At 40.2% G+C, this 15,101-nt stretch overlaps 1 protein-coding gene across 4 annotated transcripts in view; it reads right to left on the bottom strand.

Annotated features, from left to right (window-relative positions):
* Positions 1–15,083, bottom strand: part of Pclo (piccolo presynaptic cytomatrix protein) — a 293,606-nt gene extending 278,523 nt beyond the window's left edge. For all 4 annotated transcript variants that reach the window (XM_013350428.2, XM_013350429.2, XM_013350430.2 and 1 more), the window contains exons 1-2: positions 14,571–15,083; positions 7,296–8,832 (exon numbers count right to left, since the gene is read on the bottom strand). In XM_013350428.2, the coding sequence (XP_013205882.1) occupies positions 7,296–8,832; positions 14,571–14,809 (1,776 nt within the window). In that variant the 5' untranslated portion in view covers positions 14,810–15,083. The remainder of the gene's footprint in view (positions 1–7,295; positions 8,833–14,570) is intronic.
* Positions 15,084–15,101: the final 18 nt, after the last annotated feature.

Genomic DNA, 15,101 nt, shown 5'->3' with positions numbered 1-15,101 from the left:
GGGGGAAGGGTGGGAGGAGGGGGAGGGAAATGGGAGGCTGGGAGGAGGTGGAAACTTGTTTTTGTTTCCTTTTCTCAATAAAAAAAAGTATAAGAAAATAAAAAAAAGAATAGTAAAGGAGGTATCATGGGAGTTTCTAGATCATTGGAATAAAACAAATGCCTTTTATCTTACAAAAATCTTATGCGTAGAATTATGAGATGTTATTTATCTTAAGACTTCTATGAACATGATGCCAATCAAACAACAGATATCCTTGATGGAAAATGATGAATAATACTGACTAAACAGCATCATAAATATGTTATCTCAAATTCTCATATCATTCAGAACCACAAGTTTCATCGATTAGGTTGTTCTTATAACTGGTATCTATAATGTCTCCCAAAGGCACTTTTCTAAATATTTCCTTTCTATAGATGCATGATTCCCCACCATGGGAACTGCTGAGATGATGAAAATGCACAGATGGGCCTTCCTGGTCTAATCACTAAGACCAAGCCATTGCAGGAGACAGCAGAACTGGTACCTCTTCCTGTTGACTTCTACTCTCCAACTATAAGGTGGGTTGTTTCCCCGTTCACCTGTTCCTGACACAATTGCTGCCTCCTGACAGGTTCAACTGCAATAGGCCATTGATCACAGGCTGAAACTGCAAAACCGTGACCCAAAATAAAATCCTTCTCTTCACAACTACCCAGCTTGTTATTGTAATAAAAAGCTGGTCTCGAAATAAAGGAAGAACGAAAGAAAAAAAGAAAGAGAGAGAGGAGAGAGGGAGGGAGGGAGGGGAAGAAGGAAGAGGAAAAGGAAGAGGAGGAAGAAAATATGACGAGACAAAATCCCTGTCTTTGAAACTACCCAGGTAGTTATCACAGTAATAGAAATCTGACTATCATAATTACAAGGGGTAAAGAGGTTTTTAAAGAGGATTTAAATAACATCATATACATTTTTAACCAATAATTCTGATCAAGTAGAGTCTTCAGATTACTCCAGTGTTGATTTTAGTTTGGACATGAATCCATAAATTAAAAAAAAAGTACAAAACCATTTCATTAAACATAAACCCTCCTATTTAGATGTAAAAGCACCAGGACTGGCTGGCGCACTGGAACCAACAAATCTAACTCTTGCTTTTACATTTTGTGGTGGCGGTTGCCATAACTTCCTGTGTTTTAAGTTTATGTTTGAGTTATAAATTTACAATGCTATATTTTTTATCTTGCTATATAAACTGAATTTTATCTGGAGACAGCTTGGTGTCACTCATTTCTAGGAATAAAAATACTCTCTATAGTGAGAATTTCGAGAATGAGTTGATCTCAGAATTACACCAATACTAAATTCATTTCCACATTGGCTAACCTTCAGCTACACTCACTAATTAGAACTTCAGTTGAAATTACCACTCAACAATAGTTCAACATTTATTTATTTATTTTGTGTATGGGGGCACATGTACTCCATGGCTCCTGGGTGGGGCTCAGAAGACAACTTACAAGGTGAGTTTGCTCCTTCATGATGTGAGTTCTGGGGATAGAATCGCAGTTGTCATGGTTGGGGACAATCACTTTTACTCACTGAGCTAACTCATCTACGTCATTAAAACTTTTATACCTCAAATCCTCCAGTACCCCTAAAGCACTAACCTCCAACTGACAGAGAAAGAGAAACGCAGCACTTAGCCCCATTCCTCTCCTGTGCATAACATAATCCTTATGGTGGCATTTCAACTGTATTTTATTTTATTTTTTATTTTTATTTATTTATTTTTTATTTTTCGAGACAGGGTTTCTCTGTAGCTTTTTGGTGCCTGTCCTGGAACTAGCTCTTGTAGACCAGGCTGGCCTCGAACTCACAGAGATCCACCTGCCTCTGCCTCCCGAGTGCTGGGATTAAAGGCGTGCGCCACCACTGCCCGGCTCAACTGTATTTTAATAAATGAAGACTACCTGATGATCTGAGAGTAAAACAGTCCCACTGGTCAGCTTTATAGACCAGGTTATGGTAACATACACTTTCAATGCCAGTAGACACAATGACACGTACCCTTAATCTCAGTAGCCATGCTAGTTGCCATAGAAACTGGGAGGTGCATGGCTTTAATAACGGAGATGCATACCTTTAATCCCAGCACTAGGGAGGAAACAGCTCTAAGACACATAGTCTCCTTCTGAGATTCCAGAAGGCGGGAGTGCCAGTGACTCCTTGTTTTGCTTTTTGGATCTTCAGGTTGAACCCCAATTTCTGACCCTGAGTTTTTATTAATCGTGCTTCAAAACCTCCTGTATTTCATCTGCGTTATAACACTTTTACCATCTGTCACACCATATGGTTTGGTTATTTATGATGCTGACTAGAATACTAACCCATAAGACAAGGATGTCATTCATGTCTGGATGCCTAGAATCTAGAACATCCATGGAATTTAGTGGAAGCTACTCAAGTAGTCGAAGAACTTTGATGGGTTTTGCTTATTTGTCTGTTTGGTTTTGGTTTTTGATTTTTGTTTTTGATTCTACAGTCTGGGGCAATTAAGGGTTCTTGTTTTCCAGGTCATTAACCAGCTCTATTGTTATCTTCAGTCAGCCCACTGACATTTGAAGGTGGTGGTCCTCTTAAACCTTTCTCAAAAGGCATGTAAATCATGTTGTTCATGTTACCTGGAGGAACTCACTACATGTTTCTATTTGCTGATGTGAAGGACCCTCTGACACGCCTTTGGGTAGTTTTTCCTCAGCTCTCCCTCAGCTACTTTCAATGCCCACTTCTTTGGATGCTTCGTCCTATCAGCTTCTTTTTCCAGTCCTTTTTCACATTAAAGATGGAGCCCTAGGAGAGGTGGTCAACACTTGTAAGCTTCGGGGATTTTTGGCAGTGGAGGTAGGGGATGGGAGATGGGAGGACTGTGCAGCATTTTTGTCAAGAATTAGAAGTGCCAAAAAAAAAAAATCTGTGCTAAAAACAGCAAGCAATTGGAAAAACACTTCCTGTTTTATAATTCTTTCAGCTATTCCATCACGAGGGGAATGTTGTCCTGTTTTTCCTAGACCAGAGGTGCCAGTCATCTCTACTCTTTTTGTTTAGCATACCTCTCTCTGCACGCACGCACGCGCACACACACACACACACACACACACACACCCTGACCACAGACACCTTCAAGCACATATACACTCACTCACTCTCTCTCTCTCACACACATACACACTCACATACACACATATGCACAAGTTTCTCTTGAATCAGAAGTAGTGACAGGCCTGTCACTACAGGGTAACTAGTGAAATCACTTTCTCCAAGTAAAGTATATAAAACATGTTTTGTTTCATCTTTGTAATAAGGTTCACACACACACTCACACACACACATATATAAGTCTACTTTGGTTTTGCTACTGTTTTGCCCTTGAAAGATAGCCATATTTTTATTTAATTAGACATCTAGTTTTAACCAAAAGCCATGTATAATGACTAAGAATAAATTAATCAAATTCAACTTGATCACTAACATTTAGCTCATTGTCAGTGTTCTGGAAGTGACAAGTCATCTTCTTACATTGAATTTCAGAAGAGTTGAGAGAATTATGAACAAGCCTTTATATCCGTCCATAAATGTGTCTTGCCTGAGGCTATTCACTAATAGAGATAAAATAAATGCACAAAAACAACAGCAAAAAAAAGAATCCCTTGTCAATAATTAGAAAGTAAATACTCAGTTTTTCAGGAAGCAGACTCAAAGAGAAAGCCTGTGTTCTGTGATTAATTCCATTAATGGAGCAGCAAGAAGAGCTACAGATATGACTTCCTCTCCATACCAGGACCCTAGGCTGGGAGCCAGAACCTTCTCAGGATGTATTTGGAACAGCTCCCATCTCAAGAGCCTCCAGAGAGGGCAGGTACTTTAAAGGTCTTCCACTGCACATAGAGGCATGAGCTGAATCACTGGGTGTCGGAGAATACTACAGTGAGCATATGGATATCAGAGGGAGACTTTTGGGAGCCAGTTACTCCTTCCACTGTGTCATCCAGGGACCCAACTCAGAGCGTCAGGCCTGCACAGCAAGTATGTTTAGTGCCTTTGCATGGGCTGTCTCAACACTCCCATATTTACTCTTAATATCCTACACACACTCTGAGTTGTTCTACGTGCATTTCTTGCTTAAATTCTAACCTGTTGCATCTTACTCTATCTGTTGAACTCATGTTTATACTGATACACTCTATGGAAAGACAATTTTCCCATGAAGCTTTTCTCAATCGCACCCACTAGGAAAAGAGTGCTTCCCACTCATAACTCCATCATATTCGCTTTTATCTTTCACAGATATCACTATCATCTGAGTCCATATCATATTCATGGGTGCAGACATGCATGGAGTATATTTCAGTCATGGTATTTTCAAAAATTCATGCTTTAGTCTCATCTCTATTCCAAAACCATTTATGAGAATGCCTCTCATGTATTAGAAATTTAAATGATATCTATCTTCCAAATACTGGGCATATAAGCAATAAATGAAGAATATATTTCCAAATGCATTTATTGCCTTGTGACTTACCACAGAAGTGAGATAAATGCAAATGTTCAATGGACAAACCATCCATCTTTCAAAATATTTCTTTGTATCATTAGCATAGTATGGACCGAAATGCAACTTTCCTAATATTTTAAAAGCTAAGCACACACACATACACAAACACACACACCTGATTACAATATGATTCTGCTCATCATTTATAAGAAACATAATACTGTTTATATTATAATTTTATAAGTAAAAAGTGGCTCATCTAAATGGTTACGGAACCAGTGAGCGTTGCGATTACAAACCAAAATTCTTCAGAAAGCAGAGAGCACTTGACAAGTCCTAAAACCTTACTTTTCTCATACATTATACTTCAGTGAGTGCATGAATATAACAGCTATCAATCTTCATAACTTAATATTTATAAATAGAGTGAAGAACTCTGTCTTGGAGCTATTTAAATCCCATACTCCTTCACTTCCGTTGGTGAGTTATTTTTCCAGTGTTCTCTGACACGGTGCTGGACAGTCCACTAGCTGTGTTCCAGGTGGACCGAACGTACTTTTTATAGAGTAGAAGGTGTCGGACCTCCTGGAACTAAAAAAGAAAGACCACGCAACTCTGCCTATGCCCTCAGCTCCAGACTCCTCACATTTCCTCTATACTGTCATTCCATTTTCATGTGACTTCTTTTCCCCAGAAGACACTTCACCCCCCGTCTATTTTTCTGTTCAAAGTGCAATCAGGGAATAAAAGTACTCAAATCAAAGCTTCCGCAAGCCTGTGAAAGAATTCAGTTGTATCTGATGTCTAAACATACTGTGTTGTGCTGTAATTTATTAACACCCAATCTTACTAGACTGAATCATGCGGATTTAACATTAGAAAAAGGTATAGAAAGGTCTATATTCACATTCAAGACATAAAAATGATTTATATTCCCTATTATATATTATTTTCTCCTCCCAACTAAAGAATGTAGAAGCAGGCCAGCAAGAGGAATGCAAATAGATCCATACTTATCACCCTGCACAAAACTCAACTCCAAATGGATCAAAGACCTGAACATAAACACCAGAAACACTGACCCTGATAGAAAACAAAGTGGGAAATAGCCTTGAATTCACTGACACAGGAAAAGACTTTCTTAACACAACACCGCGAGCACAAGCAATAAGCTCAAAGATTAATAAATGGGACCTCACAAAACTGAAACACTTCTATATGGCAGAGGACACTGTTATTCAGACCATGTGGCAGTCTGCAGGATGGAAAAAGGTTTTCCAATTACAAATCCAACAGATGGCTAATATACAAAATATATAAAGAATTAAAAAAACTAAATGTCAAGAAAACAAGTAACACTATTTAAAAACTTTGTACAGATATAAATAGGGAACTCTCAGAAGAGGAAACTCAGTTGGCAAAGAAATACTTAAAATGTTAAGTAGTCTTCCATCAGAGAAATATAAATAAAAATTACTTTGAGATTTAGTTTTACACCTGTCAAAATGGCTAAGATCAAAAGTAAAAGTGGCAGCTCATGCTATAAAGGATGCGTAGTAAGGGAAACATAGAACCATGGCTGGCGAGGACGCAAACTTGTCTGGAAGTCAGTGTGGCGGTTTCTCAGAAAGATGGGAATCCGTCTACCTCATGATCCATCTTAGCACTCTTGGTCACATACCCAAAGGACACCTCATGCTACCACAGAGACACTTGCTCAGCCACGCTCATTGCTGCTCTATTCACAATAGCCAGGAACTGAAACAACCTAGATGTGAACAGATGAATGGATAAAGAACAAGTCCATTTATAAAATGGAGTATTGCTCACCCACATAAAATAATGGCATCATGGAATTTGCGGGTAAATGGAAAGAACTAGAAAGAAGTCATCCCAAGTGAGGATGTTTACATATCTCGGTTCCCTTTTGATTTGATGGTTAAGCAGGCAAGTTAGCTACGTAACTGACACATCTCCTGGGAATAAAGATATCAATGATGAGTCTACTTTTATAGCTTCAATTTATGGATCAATCCATGTTGTTATTAGTGACTCTCAGCTAATGAGTGGGGTATACCCTCATCGGGTATAGAAGAACCACCAATGGGGATGGGTATGTACAAACTGAAAACTACCCCAGTTAATATTAAAAATATATTTAAAATTTGAAAATAATCAAATCATCCACTTTCTTAAATGCAAATATTATGTCAGTTAGTTGTATTAAAATGTGAGCTGGATGGGACTGAACATACCAAAGTCCTGCAGTTTGGAAGGCTTTGGAAGGAAGATTATTAAGTTAGAAGCAACCTGAGCTATGTAAAGAATTCCATATCAGCTTGGACTACATGGCAAACCTTGTCACAAAAAGAAAAAAAGAACTCAGACAAACAAACCGCACAACAATAATAGCAAAATTGGTAAGTGGGAGCATCAATTTTAAACTAAAGCAGCATCAGTTTATGCTAAAAAAAAATGTAGATGTTAAACCCCGTGAATCTAGGAGTTCAGCTCCTTTCCTACAATTCACATTTGTTTTATACGCCACATCTTTAGAAACTGTGACATTATGTTAAGACTTTCATGCAAGAGAATATTTTACAGAAATAAATTGATAGGGAGAAAGAAAAGGACAAAGGGGAGAGAGAGAGATGAAGAGACGGAGAGACAAGCACTCGCTGTCCTAAGTAACATAACAGGCACCACGTGTGGACAGTGCCGGTGCTTATGGAGCTTGGGCTGTAATCAATGCACTCACCTCTGTTAAGTGAGGATTGGGGTTAAAACCACAGAGGCTACAGACGGTGGTCTGACACTCAGTGCACGTGTTAAAGTTGGCCTTTTCTGGACTATGCAACAGAAGTTCTGTGGTGTTGCAAAGGGGACAGATGGTTTTGGAGAGGTCTTGTCCTGGAGTCTGTGCTGCAGAAGTCGGTGGTGGCTGCAGAGGTCTTCCAGAGACCGTTTGGCTTGTCGGTTTCATAGGCTGTTGTTGAGCTGAGGGTTTTGCTGGAGCGGGCTGTTGAGCTGAGGGTTTCGCTGGAGTGGGCTGTTGAGGCTGGGGCTTTGCTGGGGTGGGCTGTTGAGGCTGGGGCTTTGCTGGCGTGGGCTGCTGAGGCTGGGGCTTTGCTGGAGTGGTCTGTTGTGGGGGTTTTGTAGGAGCTGGCTGCTGAGGCTGGGGTTTCACTGGGGTAGGCTGCTGAGGCTGAAGCTTTGCTGGAACCGGTTGCTGAGGTGAAGACTTTGCTGGGCCTGGCTGTTGAGCTGGTGTCTTCCCAGGTCCAGATTGCTGAGCTGGAGGAGTCTTTGTAGGCCCAGGTACCTTAGCTGGAGGCTGTGGGCCAGTTTGTTGAGCTGGGAGTTTTGCTGTTCCTGGCTGCTGAGCCGGGGACTTTACTGGCCCTGGTGGAATCTTTCCAGGACCAGGAGTTTGAGTTAAAGGCTTTGGCCCAGGCTGCTGAGATGAAGTCTTCTCCACTCCAGCCTGCTGCACTGACGGCTTGGATGTCACTGGAGGTTGCACTGGGGCCTTCACTGTCCCTGCAGGTTGAGCTGGGGACTTTGTTGGCCCTGGCTGCTGGACTGTGGCCTTTGCAGGTCCGGGTTGTTGGGCTGCAGATTTCCCAGGACTTGCTTGCTGAGCTGGTGTTTTGGCTGGGCTCTGCTGGGAAGGCTTTCCTGGTTCTGAAGGTTTAGTCTGAGGCCTGGCTGCGTCTTTTTCAATAGGCAGCTTTGTCTGGTCCGTCTGCGGAGGCTGGGAAGATGCCTGGGAAGGCTTTCCTGTGCTGGGGGCTTGTGGTTTTATTTTTTCTGCTTGTTGGGAAGATGCTGACTTGGGAGAGGGGTCCTGCTGTATCCCTTCCTTCACTGGCCCTTGCTGTTTCGGAACCGACTTGGGTGAGGGCTGTTGTAAGGGAGGTTTTGTGATTCCTTCTGATTTCCCTTGGTCCTTCTGAGCAACTTTTTGTTTCCTTGTTGTTTCCTCCTGGGATGCCTCAGAGTCCGATATCAAATCAAAAGGGTTGAATTTATTTACTACAGAGGAGACAGCACTTAAAGGGTTAACGTCTGAGAAGAAACCAGGCATCAAACTAGGCTTATGCTCTTCCTTAAAATCAGTTCTGGACTTTGATTCTTTCAAGCTAATAGTGGACGGACTCCTTCCCGGCAATTTCTGCTCAGGCCTAAATGTGTCTGTAGTTCTGCTTTTACTGAGTCCAGGCTGAGCAGGACGCCCAGGGTCCGGGGGCTTTCTGGGTTGCTTGGGAGACTGACTACTATCCAACTCTTGTTTCCTGAAAAATTGAAAACAGCGGAAGTTATTTCAAATCAAATCAATATTTAAAGTTATTGTTTTCTTGTAACTCGAACGTATGAAGCCCTAGTTTGTATTGCAGCCTAGATAGAACATGAAATTTTCCTAGTCTGTTACTTTTTTGAATGGGTAGACATTTTAACAAGGTAGTATAGCAAAAGCAGCTTGTTGGTGATGAAAACTTATGTGGATAAACAATATAAACTTAGATAAATATATTTATTAGACTATAACATATAAGTTTAAAAAGTAAAACTGCATTGTCAAGGTAACGTCATATTGACTATCTCTAGTATGTAATGTCATACATGACTATGTCTCCTTTTTGATCAAAACTTATGGTCAAGGAAAAACAAAGAGAATTAAGAAGTTGCTTTAAAATATAACAGCTTGCCAGTTTTGTTTTTACTTAATTTCGATAATTGGTAGTTACCTACGGCACACTGTAATATGTAGATAACCTGCGGTAATGGAGCTAAATGATACCTTTTTGGCTCACTGAGAAATGTAACCCTTTACACAATTTTGCTTTGTTCTACTTGGAATGGTAACACCTGTCAAACACTATCCTTATTAAACCTTATAAAGATTTGTATGTTAATTACTAAACTTCTTTGAGAAACAAACTTCCTTGTGCAAGGCCAATATTACTTTATTCGTTCTAATAGTTAATTATTAATGTGGAATTTTTATGCAGCATCACAGCTGAGACTTAAAGTATCTTGAGATAACAACCTGATAGCCAAGCAGCATGGAACCAGCTATGGCCCCATTTTTGAAAAGTGCTATTGCTTTCTTCAGTCGAAGAAAACATGTAATCACTTCATTTAGTGATTGTTACATTGTTTAATCATCTCGTCTATTATCACTGATATTGCTAGACAGGTGTAACAAGAAGCTTTACATGACAATTTTTTTAAAACAACCTGTAAATATGATAAACTTTAAGTGATATGAGTTGAATGATTAAGACAGATATTTACAGATATGTTGTCATATTAGGTATGTTAAATTTTGAATGAGCCATTTATGTCAGCAACAAAAGTGCACTGATTTCCTTCCACACTATAGCAGTGGAGAAAAACAGAGAAGGAGTTTTGCTTCATTAATGTCACTTTCTATTTGGAAAATGCATATTTCTGTTTGAAAGAAACAAGGAAAAAGAATGCATGATTTGGGAGCACCTGAAATGTAAGATGGTCCCAAAGTGTTCTACATCTTTTATTCAGTTTGTCAAAACAGGCTAGTTAGGGACACAGCCACACATTGTCAACTTTGTGGTATTTAATAATTCTCTTCAGGACTTCCCTAATGCTTACAATATGAATCAGGATCTAAGAGAGAGTGAAAAGAAATAGAAAAGTATTACTAGTAGCAAAGACTGAGTGAAAATATTTTTTCACTGGCACATATGCATAAAATGACATAATATAGTGACTAAATATGGTAGAGTGTAGCTCACTGGTGCAGTGTCTGCCCATATTATCCAAAGTGCTGTATGGATCCCAGTACTGCATACTATCAATGCTAACTACAATAGAAGAGTTTGGGAAGGTCCCTCCAGGAAACGGTTTTTTTTTTTTTTAAGAAAATATTTTACTATGTTTCCAACGGCTTAATTTTAAAAGAGACCCAACGCTATTTCTTGAGTCATTACTCAAAGTGCTGTGATATGTTTTTTAAAAATCATTGCTATATATTTGCATTTGGACATAATGTAAGAATGTCTTCCTAGGACACCCTACCTGCACCCCCCCAACCGCCATCAGAAGACAGAAGAGTCACCATAAAAAACTGAACATAGGTTATTTCCCAAAGAGATACATTGTTTAGATTTTGACATTATTCTGAAATTGGTTCTGCATTCGAGTTAATATAATGCAAAACTCCCTTGAAAGGACTTTGGTAGAGTTTGTGCCTATATTATAAGTAATTATTGGGAATTTCACCAAACTGAACCTTTGTATGTGGTCTTTGAAAGTTACCTTTAAACAAAGGCCAAGGAAATATATTCTTGACTTTTATTGTCATTTCTTGAAAATACTATTAAATTATCTTAATCTGTGTCTGTGACACTGCTTCTTCACTTAATCCCATGTATGTGTAATAGCAAGTGAAATAAAGAACTTTACAAATACCAAATATTTGTTGTAACAAAAAACACCAAAATTGAAAACAAGCTGCATGTGCTACACATCATAATACATTATAATTGCATAAGTATCTCAGAAATATTAAGTTGTGCTGTCAGAAAAGACATGCATAGCCACAAAGACTGTCCCCAAATTCTAACTTGGCTTTAATGGTTGTCAGTGTGTGAATTCAAGTAAAAAAAGAAAAACAGAAAGAAAATCACCAAGATAGCGACTCGACGCCAAACAAAAATGTAAAGCTGCCTGAGAAAAAGTGATCTCGTGAACCGTTTGCCATATCAGCCACTCTACTGTAAACTGAACTAAAATGCAAACTCTGCTTACACGCTGAACTGTGAGCTAGGAGAGGACAATCACCCATTTTCATCGCCAGCATCAGGGCGGGAAGTAGGAGACAAGCGCTAATGTTCAATGAATCCCTGAAGGAATGAATGGGCCACAATGTGAGAACCAGTGGAGGAACGCAACAGGTCCTTGCTTCACTCTCCATTAAAGTTTCTTGAGTTCCTTTCCCTGCAAAGTCTTCTGCAGGTCTTCTAAGATTTTAAATGTATACTTCCCATATTCACTTAAGAACCCGGACTTGACCTATTGTTCTATAGTAAAAGAAAAACAAACAAATAAAAATAGCGGAGCAGATGGCCACTCAGTAGGGGAGGCTCAGAGGAGCACTAAAGGAAACCATCAACTCCCAGATTTTATCTTTCTGTTATAAAAAAGTGTGCAGTAGGTAGGGCCTTCTCATATCCCAGCTTCACGAAACAAGTGAACAGTAGAAATAGAAATGTCTTTCCCTAAGTCTACAATGAATCAATGTCAAGAAGAAATTTTGTTCATAACCTTATTCTGATTCTAGCCTAAATTATTTGTGTTTAATTCCACATCCTTTTTTTTTCATTTTACTAATGCTATTCCCAGATTAGAACTTTTCTTTCATAAGTTAACAGAGAAGCTGTTTTGGATAAAAGGATATTTCAGGCATATGCAAATATAAAAATCTGAACCAGCTGGAATGATGAAATGTTTTTAAATGTAACACAACAACAGTCAATGACACTTAATTTGACAGTGCTGAGTCACATAAAATATTCCATATCAGAAATAAAAATACCTAAGAAAGAGCTATTCACTTTTATAAGTAGAGAGGACACAGGATTTAAAAGGCTAAGAGAAAAATTCAAAGGCATAAAACTAGGTAAGGAAGTTGGGCCTCCAGCCTCCTAATGAGGGTGTTTCTGTGAGGACTCTCACTTATTCACATGTAAAGAAATAAAATCTGTATTATTAGCATTTCTAACAATGCATACAACACACAGCTTGTGTGGGGCCATAATTGAGACTTTTCTAGGGATGGCATTGAGATTAGCATGCTTATATCTTCCACTCCTTCCTATTAAAAATCTGGCAAAATGTCCCTGTGAACTTGAGTCATCCTCAGAATGACTTCCTAAAACAGGTAAGACAGGTTTTTATTATCTTCTTTAGAATCCAGGAACATGAGACACACATGAGTAGGGAAATGCATATTAATTTCCTATGAGTCACAAAAAAAAAAAAATAAATGTACTAAGAACCTGGGTACTGGAGCTGAAAATCCTTACTTCTCAAAAGTAAAGCCAGATAGATAAATTCTGCCATGTCTAATGCATGCATCTAAAAGTCTAAAAATCTGAAGTAATCTGGACCTTTATATGCACGTATATTTAATTAATATGATCCTAAAAGTCTAAATGGCAAGGTCAAGTGGATCTCTCAATATTAAATATAATGCATATTTTCCCAAAAGTATACTTTATAAAAATACCTTGGCAAAATATGTGTGTGAGAAAATAAAAAAAAATATGTTTGTGTATCTTTTACAAATCTTTGCCAATTGCAATTGGGGGCAGAAATCGCCTAATAATAACAATGCCAAAGTGGTCAGCTGCTAATGAGGAACTTTGAAAGCATACTGCAAACACATACAACATAAAGCAGCAGTTATATTGACAGATATTTTTCTCCAGCCATTTGCTGTACATAAGCAAAGGTAAAACACCAATGATCTCGGTCGTATTTGCAACCATGCTAGACCTGTTGCATGTGCCCCTCTGGAAAAATTAGAGATCTGGCTAAGAAAAGCCCTGCTGCTCACTATGATCCTAAAATGACACGCTTAGTGAACATTTTTTTTTCTTTCAAAGTCAGGATTTTAGCAAGCAGAGAAAAACAGCTCCTCTTATAAATTATTTAAGAAAAGCTTCAAGCCTTTACTAGTTTTCAACAATAAAAGATTTTTAAATTTTGGGGCTAATTTTCTCGCTACTGTGGTTTCTTTCAAATTAAATAGGGATTTACACCTGACAGAGTTCAACATTTCAAGATCACGACCCTTAAGAAACTTAATCTTCTCCTGTGATAGGTTTATTGTGATAGCTGGAAAAAGCAGCATTTGTGTTAGCATGCTGGCAGCTAAGATGAATTTTTTTAAGTTTATGAAGTAGAACATTCTTTACCTATACATCCAGCTCTTTCATACTTTTGATACCTCAAGTCAAGATCGTGAAAGTCCCGTTAAGTAGTAAAAGGATGTTTCAGGACCATGGATAGCTATTTGTTCTGCCTAAGGATGTGAAGTGGAGGGTTTGTTTACAATAATAAAGGCGGAGAAAGCATGATTATACCCTCTTGGTATCTAATTAGAAAACAACTCATTCATTAGAAAGGGGGGAAATGGAAAGCTGGAGAGGAAATGAATAAGTTAATATTACAGATTAGCTTTTATAATTGCCTGTGCAAATTGTCATTTATTTATCCTGTTTTAAAGTGTGGATCGAAACCTAATCTCAAGGTAATGCAAATTCCCATCTTCCATAAACTGAAAGTCATTTCTGCATAAAACAGAGCAGTGGTTTAAAAAAACCACCGTATGCTAATTCTGAAATGCATGTACAGCACCTGCTCTGCTGTGACCGAACCATCTGTTTAATGTCACAAAATATCTCAGGGCCTCTCTCACTGAATATAAAAGGTGTATTTATTCTATGCCTTTTACCTGGGCAGCTCCTGTTCTCTGGGGAATGGAGGACCAGTCACCTCCAGGGGCTTAAGGGTATTGTTGCAGATATATTTACACATCATTTCCAGAGAAAAAGACCTCAGAACCCTAAGGAGGTTTAAGCGTACAGGTAAACACGCAACCCAGCACTATCCATTTTCCAACACGTCTGTGATGTATTAATGGTAGATTTCCAGATTAGTAAAACACTGTAGGGCATCTCTCCACACCACCCTAGAGGGAAAAGGTTACAAAAGGCCAAACATTTTTTTTAAAAAAAAAAATTTAAAATCACACCCTAAAATCACAATTCCAAGAATGCAATTCATGACTATCCCACCAGAAACTCTCTACACTGCATCATTTTTATTCCGCCCATCCAAAGCTTATGATCGCCTTATCGCCACCCCATTAGGGAGAATAAAATGAAGGGAGGCGACATATATGTACCACCGCGCGGGCACACACACATACGTGCACGGGAAGCGGTATATATATGTCTGGACCTCTCCATCATGCTGTGCGTGCCTGTGCATAGAAGGCGACTCCGCAGCGGCCGCGGGGACGCTTCCCTTGGGCAGCCCCTGCGCCCTTGACATGACAGCAGCGATCTGTCTCCTCTCCTCCTCGCTCAGCTGGCTCAGGTCCGCCTCCATGCCGGCTGGGATTCCGGGGTGCAGGGCGCTCCCCGAGCCGCCAGCCCCGCCTGCGGCCGCCGCCAGCCCTTCGGGGAGCCCTTCCCCTTCCAAGCTCGCCTCGTTGCCCATGGCTCTCGGCGGGACACGTCCCGGTGCAGAAGCCCGCGGCCGCCCGAGCCCCGCCAACCGGGGTCCGCCCCGAAGCGTGCAGGCTGCCCAGCCCGGGAGGCTCGGGGCCCTCTCGGCTGCCCGGTGCAGTGGGGGGATGAGCGCGGGCTCAGCGAGGTCCGCAGGCGACGCCCGCGGCCGGCCGCTCCTCCATGTTGGACAGCGCCAGGGCGAGCTCCTCGCTGCCTGCCTCCCGGTAGCCGCCTCAGCACCGGAGCAGCCCGGGAGCGGCGGAGCTCGGCCAGCCCGGCGC

The sequence above is a fragment of the Microtus ochrogaster genome, chromosome 26, assembly GCF_000317375.1.
Source record: "Microtus ochrogaster isolate Prairie Vole_2 chromosome 26, MicOch1.0, whole genome shotgun sequence".
NCBI lineage: Eukaryota > Metazoa > Chordata > Mammalia > Rodentia > Cricetidae > Microtus > Microtus ochrogaster.
The sequence above is the reverse complement of the archived record's forward strand: the minus strand, read 5'-3'. Positions and strand labels throughout refer to the sequence as shown.